This window comes from Chamaea fasciata, unplaced genomic scaffold (genome assembly GCF_029207755.1).
Source record: "Chamaea fasciata isolate MVZ Bird 193981 ecotype frontalis unplaced genomic scaffold, bChaFas1.0.hap1 SCAF_2, whole genome shotgun sequence".
NCBI lineage: Eukaryota > Metazoa > Chordata > Aves > Passeriformes > Sylviidae > Chamaea > Chamaea fasciata.
Window position 1 is genome coordinate 29472603 of NW_027094087.1, and position 25197 is coordinate 29497799.

At 47.0% G+C, this 25197-nt stretch overlaps 1 protein-coding gene across 2 annotated transcripts in view; it reads left to right on the forward strand.

Moving 5' to 3' along the window:
- The window catches only part of LOC136284982 (alpha-2-macroglobulin-like protein 1), a 32804-nt gene that overhangs the window by 5353 nt on the left and 2254 nt on the right, over nucleotides 1-25197 (forward strand). Inside the window, exons 1-30 of one of the 2 annotated variants that reach the window (XM_066175541.1) lie at nucleotides 4730-4788; nucleotides 5382-5565; nucleotides 6560-6722; nucleotides 7080-7132; nucleotides 8004-8021; nucleotides 8542-8701; nucleotides 9316-9400; nucleotides 10222-10336; nucleotides 10670-10784; nucleotides 11184-11293; nucleotides 11830-11997; nucleotides 12312-12542; nucleotides 12952-13015; nucleotides 13772-13917; nucleotides 14892-15041; nucleotides 15392-15508; nucleotides 16038-16185; nucleotides 16619-16730; nucleotides 17982-18207; nucleotides 18703-18829; nucleotides 19119-19240; nucleotides 19707-19761; nucleotides 20458-20541; nucleotides 20940-21116; nucleotides 21269-21350; nucleotides 21718-21874; nucleotides 22073-22147; nucleotides 23297-23459; nucleotides 24102-24319; nucleotides 24502-24717. In XM_066175541.1, the coding sequence (XP_066031638.1) occupies nucleotides 4730-4788; nucleotides 5382-5565; nucleotides 6560-6722; nucleotides 7080-7132; nucleotides 8004-8021; nucleotides 8542-8701; nucleotides 9316-9400; nucleotides 10222-10336; nucleotides 10670-10784; nucleotides 11184-11293; nucleotides 11830-11997; nucleotides 12312-12542; nucleotides 12952-13015; nucleotides 13772-13917; nucleotides 14892-15041; nucleotides 15392-15508; nucleotides 16038-16185; nucleotides 16619-16730; nucleotides 17982-18207; nucleotides 18703-18829; nucleotides 19119-19240; nucleotides 19707-19761; nucleotides 20458-20541; nucleotides 20940-21116; nucleotides 21269-21350; nucleotides 21718-21874; nucleotides 22073-22147; nucleotides 23297-23459; nucleotides 24102-24319; nucleotides 24502-24717 (3900 nt within the window). Of the gene's footprint in view, nucleotides 1-4729; nucleotides 4789-5381; nucleotides 5566-6559; nucleotides 6723-7079; nucleotides 7133-8003; nucleotides 8022-8541; nucleotides 8702-9315; nucleotides 9401-10221; nucleotides 10337-10669; nucleotides 10785-11183; nucleotides 11294-11829; nucleotides 11998-12311; nucleotides 12543-12951; nucleotides 13016-13771; nucleotides 13918-14891; nucleotides 15042-15391; nucleotides 15509-16037; nucleotides 16186-16618; nucleotides 16731-17981; nucleotides 18208-18702; nucleotides 18830-19118; nucleotides 19241-19706; nucleotides 19762-20457; nucleotides 20542-20939; nucleotides 21117-21268; nucleotides 21351-21717; nucleotides 21875-22072; nucleotides 22148-23296; nucleotides 23460-24101; nucleotides 24320-24501; nucleotides 24718-25197 lie in introns of those variants that run through there. The other variant, XM_066175540.1, reaches the window with a different exon arrangement.

Below are 25197 nucleotides of genomic sequence, written 5' to 3' on the forward strand. Positions count from 1 at the left end.
AGTCTGCCTTTAAGACATTGTAGTAAACGTGTAGGGCTTTATTAACTTTTTTTACTGTAATTACTTGAGTGTATTCTGAAACAAAACAGTCTCATACCGCCCTCATGGTACATAATTTATTCCTTATATCCAAACTAAATCTACCCTCTTTCAGTTTAAAATTTTGCCCCTTGTGCTGTCACTCCAGGCCCTGCTAAAAAGTCTCTCTCCACCTTTCTTATAAGCTCCAGTCAGGTACTGGGAGGCTGCTCTTAGGTCTCTCTGGAGCCTTCTCTTCTCCAGGCTGAATAATCCCAACTCTCTCAGCCTGTCTCCATAGGAGAGGAGCTCCAGCCCTCTGACCAACCTGGTGGCCTCCTCTGGACTTGCACCAGCAGGTGAATGTCATTCTTGTACCAGTGTCCCTAGAACTGGATGCAGCACTCCAGGTAGGGTGCCACTAGAGCAGGGTAGTGAATAATGAAAGTGAACATGAAAAACTAAGTTCTAAGTTCTAAGGTCTGAACCTGAGCCTGTAAAACTGCCTTTTTTTTTTTTTTTTTTTTTTTTTTTCCCTTTCTTTTCTTTAGTCCTGCAGACCTTTATCCTGGGGTCTGGTTTCTTCTCTGCAATGTCTCAGGTCAGTCTGCTGGAACTATTCCCATAGAAGATGAGTTTAGTTAGGTTTTTCCACTGAGGAGTTCCTTGGTCGTAATCAAAGTTGCCAGTTAACTGAGAAAGTAAGTGACTTGGCCAAAATTAAGAATCTAGCCTAAGACCTGACTAATGTTCCCACAAATACATTACAGGTAGTTAAATCTTCACCACAGTTTTTCAAGGTGAAACTTGCTTTATGTAGGGCCTCAAACTTTACCACTAGTTCTGGTTTGGGTTTTGATTCTTTGTTAAGACTAGAGATGGTTCCTAAGCCATAGTGTTAAGATCTGGAAATTGCTGTGGGCTTGGCTGAGCCAGTTTATTAATTTGTAAGCAGTTTTCAACTTCTGTGAGTGCTTATCTACTTGATGACCAGATTTGAATTAACAGGTTAGGATGTTGTGGTTAAGAGAAGTCACTCTGCCTGGAGTGCTGCTGGGATTTCCTCCATTTGGTGGGGTGAGTAAGAGAGATGAAGCAGGAGCCAGGGTTTGGTATTGGGCCAAGAGGGTTCAGAAGGGAACAGACTCTTTCAATGGCATGTGTGGATTTTCTGAGTGTTAGCTGGTGCACTAGTTACTGATGCCTTTTGTGAGAAGTATGCAAAGTTGCAGGTCTCAGGGTTCACATTTGTCCTTTGAAGAGAGATCCATGCCTTGCCTGTGGTTTGAGCACCTACTTATGACAGTTTCCAAAATCCCTTGGGCATCATTTCGAAATTTGCCCAAACTGAATTCCAACTAAAGAAATTAAAGCCTACAGTCTAAGAGCTGTGCAAAAAAAAAAAAAAAAAAAAAAAAAAAAAAAAAAAATTACTAAGATTTGCAGCTCTTTGAATGATCTTGATGTAGAGGCCAAGCATTGAGAGAGGCACAGAACAATTTACACTATGTTGCCTCAAGCTTTCTGACCCAGTCAGTTCCTGCTCCTTCTGCTGTGTTTGTCCAGGTGTGTTCTCAATTCCTTGCTTGGTTTTGGTGTAATGGACAAATCTGCTGTCAAGGCAGCAGAAAGAGGGTGCAGCAGTCAACTTTGCCATTGTGGAGAGATTCTTTAAGGGATTCCATTATGTTATGGATGCTAGTCAGGTTGCAGAAACATTAAGGCCTGATATATTTTTATGAACCTTACATGAACTATGAAATATCCTTAATGCAAAAGTTTACTTCACTATCAGAACACAAGGATATCAAATCTCATTGTCTTTGAAAATGCTACACAGCAGTTATGGAGTGTGTGTGTGTGTGTGTGTGTGTGTGTGCGTGTAAGAGACGAGTTGGAAATGTCACTGATAAGGAGCATGAAGTTTGTGATTGGAAAGGAAAGAAGGCAACAACAGGAGAGGCCCAAGGCCTGTACGACAGTGATAAGTGTCTAGAGGAGGATGAAGAGTGATTTAGTTGCTTTGATGAATTACTCTGCACTACAGGCTCTCCAACAGATGTGATTCTTCAAAGAAAGTGAGGACTTCCTCCTCTCTGCACAGTCTCCTATCAAAGTGCTCTGCAGACATTTGTACTTCTCCAGTACTCTTCTCATGCAGTTCATTGAGACCACTGCCTTTTTATTTTCTTCAAAGACATTAAAACACAGGAGTGATTTCCAAGGTCCTTTTCCTCATTCTGAACCATGGACAATGTTATCCGTTTATCATAGATATGACCTTCACTAAGACTTCTCTTCCTCCTTTTCAGTTTTTGATTTAGGTTTTAACTGTGGAGAAGAGGTATCTATGTGGTTTTGCATTGCCAGTATGGACTCTGACCTTTGCTCCAGATGAAGTGTGTTTTCAGGAGGAGTAAATCCCTTACTCCCCATGGGAATCTTGGCTCAACAGTTCTATCACAAAGGCCTTCTTGGAGTCCATTTAGGGAAAGAAAATGAAGAACTAGAAATGCTGTACAACCTTGCTTTACTTTCTCTGTTGCAGAGACTTTGTCTGGGTTTGTGACACCTGTGCAGCTGTCAGTCACTGCCTTCGATGCAGATCCTTCAAATGTATTTTCAGGTGACCAAAAGCCAGGTTTGCCAAAACTAAACAAGGAGTAGAGAGCACACCTGGGCAAACACGGTAGGAGGGCATGGTGGGACAGGGTCAGAGAAATCTCCCCAGTGCTGGCCCCAGTGGGTGCAGCTCCTGCCAGAAATCTGCCAGCATCTGGACCTCTCTGGCTGTGATTTGTGGTAGATCTGGTTCATGCTTTTTGTAGGAAAATCTGGTTTTAGACAAAAAATTTGTAAGTTTGCCTGGCAGACTCTTTTCAGTGATATTAAGCAATAGGAAAAGAGACAAAAACTGATGCACGGAAAATTCCACATAAATATGAGCAGCAAGAACCCGCAGGATGAGGATAACCATCCTTCTTATTGTGCGGGTGACCGAGCACTGGAACAGATTGCCCAGAGGGGCTGTGGATTCTCCCTCACTGGAGATATTTGAAAACTGACTGGGTGAAATCTGGTGCAATGTGCTGTGGGAGGAATCAGCTTCAGCTGGGAGGCTGGGCCAGATGACCCACTGTGGTCCCTACCAATCTCATTCTTTCTGTGATTCTGTGCCTGTCATTCTCAGTAACGTGACTTCTTTCTTAGAGAAGGACACAAAGAGACAAGAATGGGGAGAATGTGTTCATCAAAATAAAAAGTGTCTAGTCTCCCTTGCCAAGGAGCCTAACAGTGATTTAGACCAACTCAGAATTGACTTCTATCAGCCTCTGGCCAGTTATCTCAATCAACTGAACAGTGAGATGTTCACTTGAGACAAAAGCAATACTAGCTAGCAGTAACATCCTGTACATATTGTGCAGCCCCCAAGATGCATGTCAGTCTTCCCAACTCCATCTGGCAACAGACTGTGGAGAGCCTTGGGCTCCTGAGTTAGCTGAACATTTCTGTGCCTCCTGCTGTTTTTGCCAGGTGAAGAGATCCCAACTGCCTGCTTGAGTAACATCATGTTGGGACCCAGCTATGGAAAGCTTAGGCTGCATTGTCACTATTAAATAGTGCTGGGAGATATTTCCAGGCATAGAACTGTAGCTGTCTGTATTTTAAGGGCAGTCCCTTGTGCATTTCAGCCCAGGCTAGCTAATGCTGTCTCACACAAAACTCAGATGTAGTTTGTGGACTGCTCACAGCAGGCAGTTTATGTGGTGACTGTGCTTTTCTAGAGGCCAAACTGGTTAACCAGGACAATTGTCTACCCACTCTACAGGCTGCCATCAGTGCTTACAAAATGTCCCACATATTTAATTTGCAAGTTTTAAGCTGATCCTCAGGTTCAAAAGCAGAACCAAAAGGCTGTATCCCAGGATGCCAGACCTTTTAGATCCATACATGAATAATGAAGAACAGGAAGCTGTTCCTGAGGCCCCCTCCTTGCAGATGGTGCTGTGACTAATCGGTGTTGCAGGGCGCTGCTGGACACCTCTGTGGGCCAGTATTTTTTTCCATTTTCCTCATGGTATGCAGGGAAGGACAAGGCAAAGTCATTAGCTCATTAGTGGTTGCTGGCTGGTGGCAGTGTTGCTGCAGCGCTTCCTTATGCGCATGGAAAGATTTGCTCCATTCTCAAGGCAGACAGCCTAAGGATATCCACATCCCCCTAATCTGATCCCAAGCTCCTGAGCTCTGTCCTGAATGAGGACACTGCTGTGTGCAGGGGGCAGCTCTTGCTGCAGGCTGCACAGCGACAATCCATCTCCAGCTGAAACAAAGGGATGCAGTGACAAGTGATCAGGACCTGGCCTGGGTCACTGCTCAGCAAAGTTCTCACTGTTTTTTTTTTTTTTTGCCGTGAGAAGTCCATTTGGTCAGGTGTCTCCATGGCAGTCTTGCAGGAGGGGATGTTCTGAACTGGTGGATGGCAGCCAGAGTGGCTGCTATTGGCTAAAGGGCACTTGGCACAGTGCACTTGTCCTTACAGCTGCCTGTGTGGAACCTCAGGAGAGAGGGAGAGGTGGGGACAGGCTGGCTCCTCCCCATGTCCCACCTCTTCATTTAGGCTGTGCTAGAAAGAAATTACACCCCCTATAAACAGCCTCACAGGTTTCAGAGGAAGAGAGCCATTTGAGATTGAGCAGCAAGAACCCGCAGGATGAGGATAACCATCCTCCTGAGCCTTCTGTTCCATGCTGCAGCTGCTTCTCACCAACTGTGAGTGATGCTGAACTCCTGTTTCAGTCTCCTTCATGAAGGCATCAGTCTGGTTAGATGGACCACATCCCATGCCATCAGCTCTCATGCTTCCTGCATGAGATCTATTGTGATCTATTAGACCACCCCAAGGAGTAACTGAGTCATATACCTTGCCTCCCATGCCTTAATTTGACTCCTACAGGTCAATATAAGCCAGCTTTTTGGGGGTCTTCCAGGTTAGACCTTAGGCCTAGAGATGATTTGCTCTGCAGTTGCAATGCCAGATCAAATCACCAGTGTCTAGTCTGCAAGGTTATGAAACCACTTCTTCTGAAGACTGCATGGGATGTTTTCGGGGCGTTCAGGAGATTACTGGAATAAGTGGTATAAAAAAGATTATAGGGCTATACTTAAGCTAATCAAGCAGAAACTATTTCTCAAGTTTCAGTGAAGCAACCACTTTACTGGCCTCACTGTTGCTTTTGAATGTTGATGGAAGCCATGGAACATTGCTGAGGGATTCTGCAGTAGTGGGCCACAGTGGGGAAGCTTTCTTACACCTCTTGAGACCTCAGACTGATATCACCTCTTCTGTCTTCCCCCCACCACAGACACTACCTGGTGGTGATCCCTGCAGCTCTCCGGTACCCATCCACCCAGGTTGCCTGCCTCCATATCACCTGTCATGAAGCAAAAATTCAAGTGCATCTGGCCTTGGAGCACTCTGCAGGACAGGAGCTCTTAATGCAAGAAACCATCCAGAAGAAGAAGACTTTCCTGTGCACTAAGTTCTGGGTGAGCCACCCTAGGCAAATGCCATCACTGATTTTCCTTTCAGGAAAATGCTTGTGTTACTTCCTAACCAGGGGTGACATAGGTAGGGTCTACTTTGTCTTGGTGTGAGCCTTTCAGGAAGGGGAATGGGTGGTGTCTAGGGATGCACAGGCCAACACAGTCTGTTGGTTAGCACTGAATTTCCTCTCTGAATCTAATTTTTAAATGGAATTTACATTCATTGAAATCTGCCAGAGTTCTGGATACCACGTGTGTCCTTCTCCTCCGTTACAGACCAGATGAAGTAGCTTTAGCTCTTTCAGAAGGACTTGTGCAGGTTTACAGCTAAAGCTTGGGGAGATGGTGTCTTGCAGGACATACTGCAGTTTCTGTAGTACCTGAAGTCAGACAGCAACTCAGCTCTTGGGAGCTACTGAAGACTAGTTGGATGGAAATGGATATGCTTATTGTTTCTAAACAGCATCTTAGAGGTTATTTATTGTTGGTGAGAACTTAGAAAAGATCTGGGATAAGGCAGACATGTCTAAGCAATGTCCATTCTGTTATACTGTACATTCTGTGCTGAGGCTGCTGGGGTCTTTGGCATCCAGAATCTTTCTGGTTGTGTTTTCTACTTTGGATTTCTTGCTTGTAAGTTCTGGGTAGTTCTAAAAGCCTAACATTTGAGCCTGTGTAGCTGCTCAGTTGCTTTCTTTTGATTCTCTGCTACCATCTCCCACCTTCCTGTCATCTGCCCATCTTCAAGAACAAGTATGAAGACTCAAAAGTGTCAGGTGCTTGCTTGTCACCACTGGGAAAAAGGACAGATTCCATGACATGCAGGGCCTCCTGCTGTTCACGTAGGACTGTGTGAGATCTGGATGTGATCTGGTTTCAGAGGTTGTTGGTGACTGCTCCCTCCTGGCACACTGGGAGGGAACCAGTTAGTTGTTCCACTTTACTCTCAGATGATCACCGGGGGCCTGTGTGCTCTCCTCTCTCTCTCTCTGTACAGGTTGCCCCTCCAGCTGATGGCACAGAGGAGGTTGCCACTGTAAAACTCACCATCACAGGAGATGGGGTCAACGTTGAGGAGCAGAAAAAGGTTCTGATCTACAAGGGCAGGACTGGCACCATCATCCAAACAGACAAGCCCATCTATGAACCAGGGCAGACAGGTGAGATCCAAATGGGAGCAGCTGAGGGTCCCAGGCTTTTTGCTGGTTGCACCATATGGAAAGACTGTGATGCCATGAAATGCATGAACAGCCCTAGCAGAAGGCTTTTGGATCATGTCTCTTGCTGAGTGGTGTTTTCAGTGTTTGTCATGTCTGGCTTATGATGGCTGTGGAGTCGCAGGAGCAGTAGATAATGATAGCCATGCCCATGGTACCTTACATGTGGGAATGTTAGTGTCAGATGTTACCACAACTGTGTCTAGAATGGAGACAGGAGCTGGGGAAGCACATGGAACCAGGGGTCTGCAGGGAAAAACTGAGATCTGATAATATATTCCCTGATTTCCTTGCCTTCAGTGAAATTTCGCATTGTGACTCTGAATGAGGAATTCCTTGCACTCAACGATTCGGTAAGCAAGTCCTGGGGGCTGTGGAATAGGCTGCCTTCTACCATGCATGGATCCTACCTCCTTTCCACCCTGCTCATCTGCCAAAGCTTCAACTTTTCCAGGTTCATCCCTGGCAGGTTTTATGAGCTTGCAGAGGGAAATAGTAACTGCCAGGAAGATGGCAGAGGCGTGCATGTCTCTTGTTCGTCTTGGTAGAATAGTCATGCAACTGCAAGTATGGGATGTATTGACTCCTGATGTGATGGTGTCATGGGGGGAGTGAATAGATTGTGAATCAGGTTTTCCTTCTTGTGGGGAAGGGTGATTTTAATCTTTACCCTACAAGCTGGAATGTGGGAAATGCTGCTTAGACATTAGGACAAACATTTTGATTCCAACAATGTGGAAATGTGTCCAGAAAAGGCATTTTCATCATTGGAGATGTTCAGAACCCAGCTGGAGAAGGCTATGAGCAATCTGCTCAGGAAGACATGTTCCAGCAGGATGTTGGATTAGGTGGCCTCCAGAGGTGCTTTTCAAATTCTATGATCCTATATCTCTGTAACCCTTTTAAGACTGCACCTGAACCAGAGCTAGGCTTGTTTGGGTTGTGAATTCTGAGTTTTTTCTGTCAGGAAGTCATTAGCAAGTGCTGTGTGACCTCCAGATTGGTTTTTCCTTTCCCTTTCTCCAGACTTTACTGTAATGATCCCACTTGGTATTTCTCCTTTTTGGTGGCATTTGTTTTACTTTGTATTGTTGTCAGTGCTCTTAAGTTTCCAAATCACCAGTTGCACATCCTTCAGAGAGGGCTCTGAGTCTGAAGTACCTTGTGTGTGGTGCTGGCATGTGTTTCTCTTTTCTAATGTTTTTGCATTTTTTTTCTCCCCAGATTTCCCTGTTTCTCCTGGTGAGTGATGCTGAAATCTCATGTTAGAGTAATTGTGATGGCAGTCATTTCACTGTGCTGTTCATGTTCAGTTTCTGGTAGATTTTACAGACCTCTGAGTGGAATAGTAGACCTTCTTTTTCTGTTTTTGGATGTTAAATTCTTAAACTAATATACTCCTTTCAGCTTCTTTTTTATGCACCTCTTTGAAGTTGTGCTCCCAGGCACTTAGTAGAAATCTGTTGTTCTAGACTTACAAGAGAATAAATAGAAAATGTAGATGCTTATGAAAGAAAATTAGAACTGTGAAGGATCTTTGGTTAAGATCAGAATTTAAATAAGTGTAGAAGGAGGCTTGGATACTGGGAGCAGAATCTGAACATTATCATGTCATCAAAATTTCCTGATCAGTCTATACTAAACCTCATTTCCTTAGCTATAGAACCTGGTAGCCTACAACACTGAAATCCTGAAGCTCAGTTTCTGTGGGATGTGGGTCAGTGAGATGCTGGAACAACTCTTTCTTTCCTTGTGGGTGTAGGACCCTAAGAACAACCAGATAGAGCAGTGGCAGGACGTGGTCCCTCGGGATGGCATTGCAGACCTGTCTTTCCAGCTGAGTGACGAGCCCCTGCTGGGGACGTACGTCATCAATGTCACCAGCGCTGGAGCCTATGGCAGCTTCTCCGTCAAGGAGCATGGTATGAGCACACAGGGGTTTGTCTGAGCTGCTGAGAGGACCTGGCACTCCTGGTCCAGGGAGCAGGGTGTTTATTCCTAGATAACCACCCTAGGAGCAAATGGGAAAAGTAGTAGCATCTGTCATAGAAAAGAGTCTGAGCTGAGGCTCAGGAGAGGAGGCCACTTGGGGACCTTGGTTTAGTGTGTGGGAGGAGTGTTGTGCATGGCCCCAGACCTTTGACACAGCTGATTCCTATGGATCTTGGAGTCAGATAAAACAAGGCGATTTAGGATGGACTTTTCCAGAGAATATGAAGTCCAATGCCTCCTCACTTCACTTTTATTCCCTAATCAACTATATTGGGAGGCCAGCCTTCTCTCAGTGAAAACAGCTGTCAGAAGTGGAGGGACACAGTGAAGGGCATGTTTGGTTTTAGTATGGGAAGGAGAAAATCAACCAGGGCCTACACACAGATCAGTTAAAGATACATGGAAAATCTTTCCTTTCCCCTTCTTACCACCTTCCTTCTCCATTTCCTGTCCCTTATTCCACCATAGTCCACCTTTATGTTAATTTTTTGTGAAGGCTGTCTCTGGCGTGTGTTTCCTGCAGTCTTCTGTTTTTCCCTTCCAGTGCTGCCAAAATTTGAAGTGATCTTGGAGGTGCCACATCAGATTTATGCACTAGATACAACCTTCCTGCTCCGGGTGTGTGGCAGGTGAGGATTCTGATGGGAGGAATGGCCCTGTGTTAATTTCTGGCCTGATGTGCACAAGATGGATGGGTAACCATGAGGAGCTAAGGGCAAGTTTACTACACTTCAGTCACAGGAAGAGAGAATCTTCTATGGCAGCTGTTTGCCCCTTGAGGCAACACAAAACACTCCTGTAACTATCATTCTGATACTCTAATGCCCTTTTCCTAAAAACACTCCACGAATCTCCACATAAAACACCTGGGGGAACAATTTACCCTTTGACAAGAAACTGTAGGACAGGCTGTAGCAGATATGTAGTACAGTAGTGTCCTGTCCCTGAAGAACAAACTCGTGGGAAATGATGGGATGCTTTTCCAGAAAATGCTCAGGTGGAAACTAGAGGGAGGCAAAAAGGAATTGCCCCAGGTATGATCCAAGGACAATGCTACAGTTAGCCTCAAGTAAAGGTGATTTTTTAATAGAAGGCACTTTCTTAATCACCCATGTTTCTGCTCTTTAGATGATGAATGTCTTCAGCACATCCTGGGGTTATTGCAGGTGATGCTGATATGTAGTGCAGTCAGCACCTACAACACTCTAGCTACCCAAAACAATTTAGTTTGATGCTAGTTATATCATAAAGCCCTTGACCTCCCATCACTGCACAGCCCTGGCCTGACCCCACTTGCTGGGTCAGGACTCCTGGGTCTGCTGTATGGCTGCCACTCTTGTGCTATGTTGTGAATATCCAGCAGTGAGTGGTCTCTGGGGCTACGCAAAGCAAATCATGTGTTCTCCCATTGTGTCTGACTGTCTCTTCCTTTCCCTGCTCCCCCAAACAGATACACTCGTGGGAAAAGCGTCCAGGGGAAGGTTCATGTGAGCCTTTGTCAGAAGATAGCCCCATTCCTGCCCAGTGATTCCAAACCTGATCTCTGTCACAAATTCAGCAACAAGGTGAGATGCTTAGGAAGAGCTGAGCCATATTCAGAGGCATTTGTGCTCAGCCTCAGGGTAAGACAAGGCTGCTGGGTCCTTTAGCTGAAGTAATAGCAATGTTAACCCATTGTTCTGGCTGCTTGGCCACTGCTACTGGTGCTGCCTCTCAGCAGCTGTGCCTGATGCTTGTGACTGGGCCTCATCATGTGCCTGCTCCACATGCTGAGCTGCAGTGCCAAAGGGCAAAGCACCTCAAGAGCAGGGGTTTTGTGCCACTGTTCCTTTGCCACTTCCATCACTTCTAATCCAAGTACCTCCCTCAGACCTTGTTTCTTCTCTCTGTACTTTCAGACAGATGAGGCAGGTTGCTTCTTCACAAATGTGAGCCTGTCCTCCTTCAGCCGAGACTTTCGGTACTATCGGGACAGCATAGATGCAGAGGCCTTGCTGGTGGAGGATGCCACAGGTAACTCTGGAATTTCTGGTGCCTGGGAAGAGGCAGGTGAAGATGTGCTAATCTGACCAAAGGCACTGGAGACTTTCAGGCTTAGCAAGGGATCTGAGCCTTCTGAGCCCATTGGGGCCTGCCTATCCAAACCCACAGAGAGAGACAGCAGCTCTTGATGGCATGACACGTTCACTCTGAGTGGGGTGCCAGGTGGTGAGGCTCTCTAAAAGCCAGAAGTCAAGTGGGAGGAAGACCAGACACCCAGAATCTTGGGCAGATCACCATTGGGAAGTGAAATGTGTGTGCAACTGAACATGTCCATCTGTGTTACCAGTGGGTCACTGCAGGGACATTACTGAGGAGTTCTTGGCTTTGTTGCTCCCTCTCTCATGTTTCTGTCTTGCTGCTTTCATTCAGGGATACAGGTCAATGCTTCCCGCAAATTACTGATCTCCAGGATTGGCGGGATGGCCTTGTTTGATGATGTGAATTCTTACTACCACCCTGGACAGGTGTACAGAGGAAAGGTAATTCCCAGTTTCAGTTCTTTGAAGGGGAGCACATGAGCAATATTTCACAGTAACCTTTACTTATTGTCTTTTCTGACCTCATCTCTAGCCAGGGGCTTGGGAGGGCACAAATGACTCCCAGAGACAAAACTCTTGAATTGTCCAGTGTCAGAATGGCACCCAAGACTGACATTTACCAAATAACCCATGAGGGGGAGCAGCTATGGGCTTTAATATGTAGGGTGCAAACCCAAACATTTTGAATTTCAACAGCCAGGAAGTCTTCTGCTGTGAAGGAGGGGAGAGCATTGGAGGCTGGACCAGATGACCCACTGTGATCCCTTCCAACATTACCCATTCTGTGAATCTGTGAATGACCATGGTAGTGCAGGTGGTAATATGACAGGAGCTGTGGCAGTGTTGATAAAATTATTAGTGACTGAAAAAGTGATCTTGCTGTCTTTGGAAACATTGCTCCCGACTTGGGGAAGCCAGAGATTCTGTCTGCTAATTAGATTCCTCTGCACTTCTCTTTCTCCCTATGATGTTCTCAGATTAAAGTAATTGATTACCAAGGCAAGGCACTGAAGAACAAAGAAGTCCTCCTCGTAGTAAACTGCGCTGAGTGGCAATTTAGGCAGAAGTACATCACTGGGGACTCTGGAACAGCTTCATTTAGCCTGGATACCTCTGTCTGGAACCGCACCTTGGCCTCCCTGGAGGTAAGTGAGGAAGGGTGTGTCTTGTGGCAGGGGTATGTGTGCATGTCAGAACTATTTATTATGCCCCACAGACATCTTCCTTGTTCCTTCCTGAGGGAGAGTAACTCAAACCTGAAACACCTCAGCATGTTCTAGATCTTGGCTGAGATCTTGCCTCTCTCTCTGAGAGCTTATTCTCCAGGTTTGCTTCCCTCCTGAGCTCACCACAGATACACCTGTCCTTTGGCGTTGCTCAGATCATCTCACCAAGGTGTTTTGCAGCTGACTTGCCTAACTAGAGAAATTAACTGGTTTGGGTTTTTTTGTCTCACCAGGCAAGTGTCCTGCATCAAGATTCAGACAGAGAGGTTGGGACAGTTGACTCGAGTTACCAGCGAGCCTCTTATTTCATACATCCATTCTACAGCACCAGCAGGAGCTTCCTTTCTATTGTCCGTGTGCCTGAGACAATGCCCTGTGGTAAAACACAGTCTGTCCAGGTGGACTTCAGAATTCATGAGGAAGACCTGGAACATGGGCCCAAGCGCGTCATTTTCTCCTACTTTGTGAGTTTCTGGGAAAGCCCTAGTGGGCAACAGCTGAAGGCCCAAGATCAGCATCTCTTAGAGGTTCAAGCCTGATATTTGAAAGTCCTGGCTCAGGCCAGGACAGGGAGTTCCTCCAATCATCGTGGGTCTGGATCCTGGTTTTGATTCTGGTACTGCAGTAATAGCAACAAAGGCAGAACCTTTCTTTTAGGCTCTGCACAGGTGCAGAGCAGGTATTGGCCTTACCTGTCCTCCCCCAGATCACTTCATCCCTGAGCTCTCCTTACTAGTTGAGAGCAAATAAAGCTAATATTCCTCCCCAACCCCCATTTAATCTCCCAATTTAGTTTCAGAGTTACTTTGATCTTCTTGGTCATCCCAAAGGCTATGTGACTATGTGACCATCCCTTTCTGTGTTCTTCTCTAGGTCACAGGGAAAAGAGGGATAGTCCATGCAGGTCAGCAGACTGTTTGGGTTGGGTTGCCAAGAAGTAAGTGCACTCCCCAGTGTCATGTCTAGCAAGCACTCAATGGTCTGTGGCAGCCACTCGTATTTGGATAAGTGGCATAAACCTCCCCACAACGTAGAGGTGGCTCACCACTTGTGTGCTGCATCAGAGCACTGTGCCTTTCCAGATTTCATGTTCCCTTTGCCCTCCTGCTTTTTACCAAGAGAAGAACACTCAGCATTTCTCAACCCATAGGCTCATCTGTTTTCTTCAAGTCTCCTTTTGCTTCTGCTTCTCTAAGCAACATGAAACTGTAGCCTTACCCTCCATAGCAAATCTATCTACAAATAATCTGGATAATTAGGATGCCACAGCTTATAATTTTGATGTCTCTTGACCCACTGTTGCCTATTTCTCCAGCTCATGTTTTTCAAAACCTGAATTGTAAGTATTTTGGGACAAGGTCACCTCTTTGTTGGTGATGGGATGGGAGATGTTGGGTGAGAGGAGGCTTTGAAAGGTATCTGAGACTCTCACTCTTTGTGGAGCCAAGCTTGAGCTCCAAAGTACTGTTTTGTGTCCCCAAGGCAATAGACAGAAATGTCTTTTGCTGGTCTTGAATACCAGATCCAGAGATGTGCTGATTGTTTCAGCAGTCTCCAGAAATCTTTTCGGTCTTGCAAGACTTCAGTAAATGATGAAAGGATTTAAACAGGCACATGCAGAACAGCAAAGCTGATCAGACTCAATTTTCACTACCAAATCTACTTCCTCTTATTCCCTCTCTTCTCCATCTAGTGCTGGAAAGCTCCTTCTCCATCCCTCTTACATTCAGCTTGACCTATGCCCCAGCTCCAAGACTTGTTGTTTATGTCATCTTCCCTAATGGAAAAATCATTGCTGATTCTGCCATCTTCAGCGTCTCCACGTGTTTCAGAAACAAGGTGGGGTTTTTGTTTGAGTGACTAATGATGACTGAATGTGTGAGTGTGGATGTGTCTGCTGCAGTGAAAGGAGGGCTGTGTCACTGTGGCTGATACTGTGTGTGATGCTGTCACATGAACTGCAGTTCGTGATTGCTGAGCTGTGCTGTGATGTTTGGAGCAAGTGTGTGCTCAGCATTGTGGGGGCTGCTGCAATGTTTGGGAAAGGGAGAGAGTTGCTGTCTGTCTCCATAGGCAACTGCAGCCTGGTAGGATCATAGATAATCCAGCCCAGCACAGGTCATTTGTGTGGTTCTCAGGAGAGCTCAGGGCTGCTCTGCTGCTGCAGCAGACAATTAGAATTGCTAGTACATGGTATTGGGATGACATCAGAAAGTGCATGATGGAAAAAGTGGATTTTACTGGCCATCCAGAAAGGCCTGAGTGCATCTGGTAATCATGACATCCTTGGGAATCTGCTTCCTTGGCTGTGCCTTGCACTCCAAAGGTGAATTTCTGAGAGGGCATTACCCCTGCTCCACAGCTCCACAGCTGTTTTCATGCCATAGGCAGTCAGATTCAAGCAAGAACAGGAAGAGTTTCAGGAAACTGAGGCCAATCCCACAAAGGGCCTGGAGATAAGAACTAGGCTTATTTTTGATCTGGGACCCCAGAAGAAGGGGCTTCATAAGACAGCTGTGAGATGTGTGACCATGACTGGCTGGTTTGCTGGGTAAAGAAGAGAGAACTGTTCTCTGACACGGGAATGTCTCCACGTGCACACTGATGTCTCCCCCTCTGCCATCCTTCCTCTTAGAACCTCAATGTGGTGTTTTTTTAATACTCTCTGGAGGTCCTTGGGAAGTTCCTTGGGTTTCTATTCAAGGCAGGTCTTTGGAAGTTGTCTTTGTGTAGGTCCTTTCTTGCCTGGTAAGTGGTAGAGTGGCCACCCTTAGAAATGTCACTCAGGCATTGCCTGCATTCTTCCCGTCCAGGTGGAGCTGAGCTTCTCAATGCCAGAGACTCTTCCTGGCTCACAGGTTGGCCTCCGCCTGCAGGCAGCTCCTGGCTCCATGTGTGCTGTCTGGGCTGTGGATCCAAGTGCCTTTTTGACAAAGCCAGGAAAAGAACTGAGCAGCCACTTGGTGAGTGAGCCTGCTCTGACTTTTTCTCTTCCCTACTGACATGATGCCACTGCACCTGTGCAGAATTTAACTCCAGGAAGCTGAAAGCATGGCCTGGAGGGATCAGCAGCTCTCCCAGTGCGGGTGGGTAGGGATTAGGGGTTAAGGAAGAGGTTGAGCATCACTCAGTGGTAAAACAGCTTCTGTGCCGGCACTATCAGAGGAGAGCCCAGGAAATGACAGCAATCCTGAGCTTTCTGGCATGCTTTCACACACAGTAGCCAGAAGCAACTCAAACAGGCCTTGGATGCATGAGAGGAAGGGAATGCCAGGCTTATTTGGCACTGATTTTTTTTTCCTTGCTTTCTCAGATCTATGGGCTGTTCCCATCTGTTTATAACTCCAGGTATCCTCGCCAAGTGTCTGAAGATGATCGCTCATGCGGGTTCCCAAATTCTGATGAGCCTGATGTGTTTACAGCATTCAGGGTAAAAATGGTTGATTTGGTGGGTTGAGATAATTCATGAACTGAGGGAAATGTGGCCCCTGACTTTATCAATATCCAAGGGATGCCACTGCAGACAGGAGAGTGAACAGGTGCAGTTTAGACCCTTGTAACTCACTTGTTATTTGAGTAGGTGAGTTGAAATGTGTAAAGAAAAATCATTGTGTGGTTGCCACACTTGGGTTGTGTGACTCGGGATGCCAACGATTATTCATTACTTTAATTGAATTTCACACAATTTGTTTAATCTTCATAGCATGAGCGATTGCACCCTGCAGGCAGAGAAGGCATAGTACCCAAATGACCATGTGTTTGAAAAGGAATAAATTTGACTGACTCAGGCCAGATAAATTACCTTAGAAGACCTTGTTTGCCCATTGCTGGGGATTTGAATTATTCCTTCCTAAAATGAATCAAGAGAATACAGAGGACAGCCAAGTCCCCACTGCATGAGGGGACAGGAAGGCACAAGGGCAGAGGACAATCTTATGGTGAATAATTTTTTCCTACAGGAAATGGGGTTGAAAATTATGTCCAACACCGATATCAAGAAACCCAGAGTATGTCCAACCACTCCATTGACATCTATGCTACGGGGAACAGGAATGTTTATTTCCAGGCCCATGTTGACATTTGCCCAGCCCTACAAAGTCTATAACAGTAAGCATTTACCAGCTGTTTCTTCTTACATGGGAGGCTTAGTCTTTCATCTGAAAACAGTCCTGGGTTTGAGCCAAGTGGCAGCACTTGCCGTAGGTGCAAATGGAGGAGAAAGAGGGTTTCCTGTCCCTCAACCTGTTGTGCTAATGTGAGATCTGTTAGTGGGATGTCTGGATCCCAGGTTTTATCTCTGGAGTGAGGGAAATGTTGCCTGTCCCATGGTGCCTCCACATGCAAGTAAAGCCCAAAGCACCTCTGACATTTGAAATGAGGCGAGGGATTTTAAAATTCGGGACAGCACATTTTGTTCTGTTGCCATGCTTCCCAAGAGCTGACTGAATCTGCTGCAGCCTGAGCTGTGCTGGAGCTCCTCTGCTCTTAACCAGGACCTGAGGACCCCGTGGTGACTGTAGGTCTTTGTTGTTTCCAACAGAGCATCTGACATCAACCTATCAGCCCACTATGTTTCCACCTTTTTCTTCAGCTGAAGAGAAAGTACACAAACATTTTCACCAAACCTGGTTGTGGGATTTGTATTCTGTGGGGTGAGTAAACCGAGCGGTGGGGGTTTAGTGGGTCATTTTATGTGGCTGGGAGTGGCAGCAGATGCAGCTGAGTTTAGATCATAGGCAGCTGTGCAAGACACTTAAGGACATACATCATGGGACTCATACCTGTAGGCTGTTCATTGCTAGAGCTGATGTATGCATTAAATGGAGTCTCTTCTACTAGAAGGGCTGGTCATCCATGAGAGGTGGCTAGCACAGGAAGATAGAAAAGCATAAGGTGTTGCCAAACAGCTCAGTTTACTGCCTATACACTGCTTTTGGTAGTCCTGTGGGCTTGCATTTCCCCAAACGTGCTCACAGATTTATCTCGGTATATAGGGGAAGTTGATGTCCACAGAAGTCTTTCACAGGACTGAGAACTGTGTCCTGTGAGAAAGGTTCAGCGTGCACACAGGGTCTGCTGAGAGAGCTTTCGGAGATTTTTCATCTGATACTTCAAGATTTTCTTGTGTGCGCTCTGAAAACTGAAATATGTTCAGGTCAGACCCTGAGCATATTTCCCATCAACACCTGCCCTCTCCCACCTTCACTGTCCTTACAGATACATCCACCTCTTCACCCCTAGCAGCAGATATTTCCTCTGTGACTTGTTCACCAACACGATCTGAGCCACCAAAAGGTTTATGTGTTGTGTGTGTTGCCTTCCTGTACATGCATGGTGAAATAAGCCAAATAATACCAGTATCTTTAGCTATGTCTGCTTTTTGTGGCAGCTGTGGTGGCAGCTGCAGAACAGTCTGCTCCTCTCAAAAGTCGTGGTGTGTGCACAGGACAAGTCTCTGCCCTGCCCTTATGTTGGGCTTTAAGCTGTCAGTGTCTCACAGACAGAGAATGGCTGGATCAACCCTGTCTGCTAAGCCCTACTGAAGCTAGTCTTGTTCCTCTGCTGGTCTCTGGTTTTCCATTTCTAGGCCAAGAGGAATAAGACTGCTGACATCTGTAAGCCATTTTTAGATGTGCAAAGGGCAAGTTCTGTCTGTGATTGATGGCATCTTGCAGCCATGTAACCTATTGATCCGAGTGTTCTGTCGATATAAGCACCCGAGGGGCGGCCCCCCACTTCTACAAGGACTTACTTGTAACCCTGCAAGGGCTGCAAGTTCAGCAGGGGTAGGACTGAGGTGAGGGGATGGGGGGCTCTGCAGAGAAGGACACAGAGCAGGACACCTGGCATGGCATATGGGATCATTCAATTAAATGCTTCTGTCACTGTCTACTTCTCCCCAGCCCCAGTGGGAACAAGAGTATCCCTGTCACTGTGCCTGATGCCATCACAGAATGGAAAGCAGGAATGTTCTGCACAGGAAGTAATGGCTTTGGCTTTGCTCCAGCCTCCTGGCTCATTGTTTCCAAGCCCTTTCATGTGGAGCTGCCACTGCCATCTTCTGTAGTCCAGGGTGAGACCTTCAACTTGAAGGCCACGGTCTTCAACAACCTGCAGCAATGCATGAGGGTAGGTGAGCCCTGATAGCCTCTGCAAGGAAAGTGGGACATGGCTGACACCTGTGATCATAGAAACATAGGAGAAGGGACTTTAAGGATCATCCAGTTCCAAATCCCCTTTGAGAAGTCATGGCAATTCAGTGATGTTCCCTCTGACTGGAAAAGGGAGAACATTACCCCCACTTTTAAAAAGAGAAATAAGGAAGCACCCTTGACAGGCTTGAGAGTTGTGCCTGTGCAAACCCCACGAAGTTCAGCAAGGCCAACTGCAAGGTCCCACACCTGGGTCGGGGCAATCCCAAGCACAAACACAGACACACTTGTTGCCCTTGATAACCCTGGCCAGGTTGCCGGGACTTTAGCTTTCCCAGCCTGATCCCTGGCTAATCAAACAATCTGTGCGTATTCCTCTCAGTCTGTGCCCTTGTTTCCACCCTCTGTAGGCTTCCTTTTTGTGTTGTTGATGTTTATTTATTGCCACCTGCCATCTCTGCTGCCCCTTCAGATCCAAGCGACCCTGGAGGAGTTTGCACACTTCCAGCTGAAGCCATGCAAAGGCTGTGTCTACAGCAGCTGCTTGTGTGCTGGGGAAGCCAAGACTTTTCAGTGGAGTGTCACAGCTGAGCAACTGGGTGAGGAGCACAGGAAGGTGGGGTGGTGGAATTGGGAAGGGATGGGACCAAGGTGGGGATGTTTTGTAAGAGCTGACATGGAGTGAGAAGCTGTTTGCTCTGTTACCCAGAGAGTACTTGTTTGCACTTATCCTATGGTCATGGTTACTCACAAGCCTGTGCTAGGAGATACAGAGACATATAGGGCTCTGATCAAATTTTTTTGTTGTCAGCAGGTGATGTCTTTTACATTAACAGGAAGTGTTTCCTCAGAAGGTGTCTTATGCACCTAAATTTGTGTTATTTTCAGGGCTCGTGAACATCACCCTGAGCACAGAGGCTGTGGCCACCAAAGAGCTCTGTGGTGGGGAGATACCATTCGTCCCAAAACAAGGACAGAAAGACATCATCACCAAACTCATTCAAGTCCGGGTCAGTCAAGCTGTTCTGTTACCTAAGCCTCAAAATAGGCTTTGTGCAATTCCCGGATTTTGTGTGGGTTAATTTTGGGAGCTACCCCTTGCTATTCAAAATGTGTAATAATCATCTCAGGGCGTGAAGGTTGATGGATGTAGGAGGTAAAGGGAAGACCTTCACTTCATACTATGGAAAACATTAAACACTCTTTTATGTCCTTGCCTCCTGAGTTCTCTGCTGAATCTTACAGCACCATTTTCACAGATATTCAGAATTTAGGATATTCTGAAAATGCATGCTGGTTTCTGAGCTGAAGTGAAAATGATTGAAAGTAGTTTGCATTTTTGTATGATACTTCATGATACTTCAGCTGACTGTCCACCCTGAACCAGGATTCCGAACATACTTTCTTCTAATCCACTTGTAATCCTGTTTCTCTCCTGGGCGCTCATTAAAATGCTACTTTTATGTGCTCCAACAGCCAGAGGGAGTGTTGGTAGAAAAGGCTCACAGCTCCGTCCTGTGTCCCGAAAAAGGTAGATGGATTGTTTTCTTCTTTCACCCTGTTCATCCCCCTCTTCCTGCCTAGCCACCTTCTGAGTATTTCCATGTGTTGAACTATTTTCTCTGTCCGCATGATGAAGCTACAGAAGCGTACTCTAATTGTGGTGCCAGCTAGGGCTTTCTCCGAGGCAGGGATGTGGGGAGGTTTGGTCTTTTACCATCAACATCCCTGGCACTAATGTGACAGCTTGAGACCTTTTTCACCTGTGGAAACAAAACCACACTACTGAACATGGTGAGGCTGGAGTACATGGCTTAGGATTGCTGTTCCTGTCTTGAATTTTATGGTGTATGATGGGGCCATCAGATGATTTTGAGAGCATGAGGAGCATTGAGAAGACAAGCCTGCAACTGAAATCTTAAATGAGATGGACTAACTTCTGTAGAGAAAAACAGGTGGCTTTGACCTGTGAGGGTTTTGAGGAGAAAATCCTCTCAACCTCTTTATAAAGAGGGGCATTAGGACAGCACAGTTACCATGAAGTGGATGGAGGAAGTTAAGGGTGGAATGGGACATGGATTTTTGAAGTGATTTACAGTCTCTGTGACAGGAAAATGGGAAGCTACCACAGAACATCCTTGAACAGTTTCTGGGGATTTTGGAGGCGTTTTTTCATCAGAATCTCTTTCTTCTTTGTTCTCCCCACACCTTACCTGACTGGCGTCAGGGAATCCAGCAGAGGAGTCTGTGTCCCTGATGTTGCCTCTAAATGTGGTTGAAGGTTCAGTCAGAGCCACTGTCTCGGTCACTGGTAAGGAATTAAGCTATAGTAGTACCCTTGCAAATCCCATCTCTCTGAGTTTCACCCTAGAAAAGCCCAAACCCAAACTCCTCCACACCCCTTGTGAGGTTTCCAAAGCTCCACTGCCCTGTTCTTCCCACATGTGTGGCTGTGTTTCCTGTTTACTGACAACCTGAAACACTCACCAAGGGAGAGAGTGTTGTGTTAATGAGCTTCCCTGCCAGGATGGGAACGTGTACAGTTCATACAAGGGGCACAGCAGAACGGAGAATGTGGCTGGACAGAGGTGTCCCCACACTGCTGTGCCAGGCCTACCTTGCTTGGTGCGCTGCTGGGAACGGTCACAGTTAGGAGCAGGTGGATCCTGCTGCCCAGGAGGTGGTCAGGGTGCTTATGTTTTGTCTCAGGGGACCTCATGGGGCTGGCACTGCAGAACCTGGACCACCTGGTGCAGATGCCCCATGGCTGTGGGGAGCAGAACATGGTGCTGTTTGCCCCCATTGTCTATGTGCTGCAGTACCTGGAGAAGACGAGGCAGCTGAGCCCTGAGATCAAGGACAGGGCAACAGGATTCCTGCGCAATGGTGAGTGCAACAGGCCCACCTTGCCCCTCTGCCTTCTCCTGTGTTCAACTGTCCCAGGTTCCTGCTCCCCTTCCACCTCAACCACCCCATTCCTTACAGTGATTTCATTGCAAATACCACTGTGAGCACTCATGTCCTGTCCTGCTTCCCAGGGTACCAGATACAGCTGCAGTATCAGCACCCTGATGGCTCCTACAGTGAATTTGGTACCAAGGATGAGTATGGTAATACTTGGTAAGCCCTGGGCTCTCTCCCTGCTGTCTACCTGCTCTCTGACAGCCAGGAGGTGGGCAACTTTCTGCTTCCAGCATGAAACCCTTGCTGTCCTTTTGGATCCAAAGTGTTCTAGAAGCTTTGTGGACTAGGGCACCCCATGGGTAGGCATCCCCAGTCCTGGGGTTGAACTGACCTTGAATCAGCACATTAGAAATAGCACAATAGGTAAAGAAAGATCCACCAGTTTCAAACTCCCACTTTTTTTTTCTCAACTTCTGCTTAGATTCTCTCTTTCAACTCATTTTTCCTGCTCTTTCATGCACTCCACCTCTATCTGATTCTCTCTCCCTTCTTTCATGCCTTTTTTTCTGTTCTCCTCAATTAGGCTGACTGCATTTGTGGTTAAATGCTTTGTCCAAGCCAAGCCATACATTTACCTAGACAACCGGATTATCCAAGCTGCTCTCACCTGGCTGGAATTCCACCAGCTTCCCAATGGTTGCTTCAAAGACGCAGGACAACTTTTCCACACATTCATGAAGGTAGGAGCCAGTGCACCTCGAAGGACAGCACCAAGCAGTTCTTGCCAAGTGTGCTGCTAATTGTTTAAATTCACTTGCCTGTGTTGTTGTGCTTTCTTCAGAGGGAGCAAGCCAGGGATAGGTGAGACCTCTCCTGAAAAGCTTCAGTATTTGCCTATTAATTTTCCCAGCTTTTTTGATGTATGTGCTTATTTTTAGGGAGGTGTAGATGGGGAAGTCCCCTTGGCTGCCTACATCACTGCTGCATACTTGGAGGCAGGAGCAACACCAGAGGTAAATACTGGGATTCTTTGCCATGCTCTTGCTTTAAGATCTGAATCTTCAAGAGCTTAGTGATGACACTGGGGTAGGCAACAGAGCGCGTTGGAGGGACTTGTGGGCAAAGTGATAGAGTGGGTGAGGAAGATTTTGCTGCTTCTCAGGAAAAGCTCTCCCTTTGAGGAGGGCATCCATGGCAGGGAGAAGGTGAGGTTGAACTACTGGGGACCACTGGACCTCATGACTAGATATTGTGTTGGCCATTTCCCAGGAATGAGCTGCTCATTCCCACTCCCCCCACCTCCCATCCCCTTGCTGGTCCTACAAAGTTGAAGGCTGACGGTGAGGTGGGTGGAGCTGCTCGCACAGTTAAGTAAATAGACATAATGTAACCCCTAATAGGATTTAGCTTCACAAAAAAAAAGCAGAAGTCTGGGAAAGGAGTGCTGTAGGGCTGCTGGAACTGCATGCTTAAGTAATAACAATAAGAGGGAGCTCTTACAAGTGCTAAGGATTGTAGCTAGTTACTAGACTGTGGTACAGGCAAATAAAAAACCAATTAACTTGATGGAGAAACACAATTGTAGACATTGAGAAGTGAAGTTCTCTGGAAATCACAAAAGTAAGTGAAACAGCAATGCTCTTCAGCAGAACAGAAAGCAGTGGTCTTAGAAAAAAAAAAAAGAAAAAGGAAGAGATATAGAAATTAACCCTCTTTCAGGCAATAGATGTCCTTCAGGTCACCCTTTTTTCACCACAAGTACAATTATTCCCTCTGAAGGTGAATTAAACACAGTTGCCCTGCTCAGCACGTTATGTGTACACATTTGCAGTTGTATGGTTTTGTTGTTGTGTTTGGACTGGGAAAGCAAGACATGGTGGTGTTATTCCTGCAGGAAAGGTTTTCATTTCATTGACAGAGCACTGCTGAAGCCCAAAACCAGCTCAGGGGGGAGGTCTGTCCAGCACCTTCCACCAAGGGCTGAAGACGCTGGTGCTGCACTGATACAGAGAGTGCAGGTCCGGGCACAGAGTCGCCTGAGTGAATGTGTGGGGTGCTCTCTGTGCTGGTATATCTCAGTGTATGCTTCTGCTGGTGTCGCGGGGCCTGCCTGGCTCACAGGGATCTGTGTGTGACCAGGACCATGTCCCTCTCTCCCGCAGAGCACGGTGGTGCGCAGGGCTCTGGGCTGCCTGGCTCCTGCCCTGCCCAGGGCTGCCAGCACCTACACCCAGGCCCTGCTGGCCTACACCTTTGCCCTGGCCAAGGACTCCCAGCACACCCAGGAGCTCCTCGATGTGCTTGACCGAAAGGCCATCAGAGCAGGTATGAGAGCCTCAGTGCCACGGGAGCAGCAGGGAAGGGACGGGTGACCTTTCTGAGCCCTTGGTAACATGCAGCCTGGGAGCAACGCAGCCTTACCCTCCAGGCCCTTCACTAAGGAGGGTTTTTAGACATCCACTGAACGAGCTCATGGCGTGTGCTGCCAACACTGTGGTGTGGGTGCTGATTTCCTTCAGATCTCTTGCCCTTTTCTGGTACCTGGAGGTTGGGGTTTGGGAGACTTGGGCATTCTTGTGCAGGACTGCAAAATGCCAGAGAGGAAAGGAAGCTGCCCCCATGTCTTGTGAGTCCCCGACCCTCAGGGCTGGCCAGTGAACAGCTGGCTAGTATCAGGTAGTTAGTGAACCTGGCAAACAAGGCAATGCAGAATTTGGACAGCTGGGAGGTAATGCATATGCAGAATTTTGGCATATTAGTTTTTGTATGTCACCTTGATGTGGAATATGGAGTGTTAGGTATTGCAAAATACATTGGTTTTCAGCTGCCCTGGTGATGTGAGGATCCAGCCAAAAGGTGTTTACCCAATGGTCTCTGCAGACACAAGCCATTGTGTCTAGGAGGCTAGGCCACAGGAGGTCTTCCCTGACATCCCTCAAGATTCCCTCTACTACCTTCCTTTCCCAGATGGGCAGATCCACTGGAGTCAGACCTCATCCAAGCCCAAAACCAGTACCAGCCCTTGGTCACAGCCAGTGTCTGCGGATGTGGAGCTGACATCCTACATCCTCCTGGCCCTGCTCTCCAAGACAAATGTCACAGAGTCTGACCTCACTATGGCCTCTGCCATCGTGGCCTGGCTCACCAGGCAGCAGAATGCCTACGGAGGCTTTTCCTCAACACAGGTAATTCATGGCCAGGGAAGGGGATGTTTCTTGAGAAAGCACCTCTGCAAGATATGCACACAATGTATGCAACTGTAAATGCTTTGGGCAAAGGAGCCGTTGGATATGGAGGTCCTCAGGATGCTGACTTCAAGTGTCTCTGGATGTCAGAGATGCAAATGTAATTGTGTTTTCCTTTTCAGGACACAGTAGTGGCCTTGCAGGCATTGGCTAAGTATGCAGCACTGACACACAGCACGCAGGGGGATGCAGAAGTGAGGGTGAGGTCCCATGGAGGCTTTGGGAAGAAGTTCCAAGTGTCCTACCAGAACCGGCTGCTGGTGCAGGAGGCAGCACTGACAGAGGTCCCGGGCAAGTTCCTGGTGCAGGCCCACGGCAGCTGCTGTGTCTTTACTCAGGTAGGTTCCCACAGACCCTGCTGTGATCACCCTCATCTCCTCACCTTGTGGAAACCGAAACTCTGCTGCACCTTTGTGGAAGGAAAGGTGCATTGACTGTGCTGTAACCCCAGCCTGGTGCCAATGCAATAAACCTGTGTGTGGGAGGAAACAGGCAGAACCTGCCCAAATATGAGGACCATGATGATACCACAGCTCTCAAGAGTACTGGAAGATGAAAATGTCTTATAGTGGTCCCACTGCTATGTGCTGACTTGCACAGTCTCAATTGAAAGTTTGAGAAGGAACCCGTGGAAAGTTTCCAATCTGAGTGACCTTTATTTTGGGTACTGGGATGAGTGTGCTTACTGCATATCATTTATCCATTCACTGTCTGGGGTCCAGTCTTGAGAAGTTGAGTAGCCACTGGAAAAAAAAATGGTGTCATAGATGATATCAAGCTAATTATCAATGTCTTAGTCTGTCTTTTTGTCTCTTCCT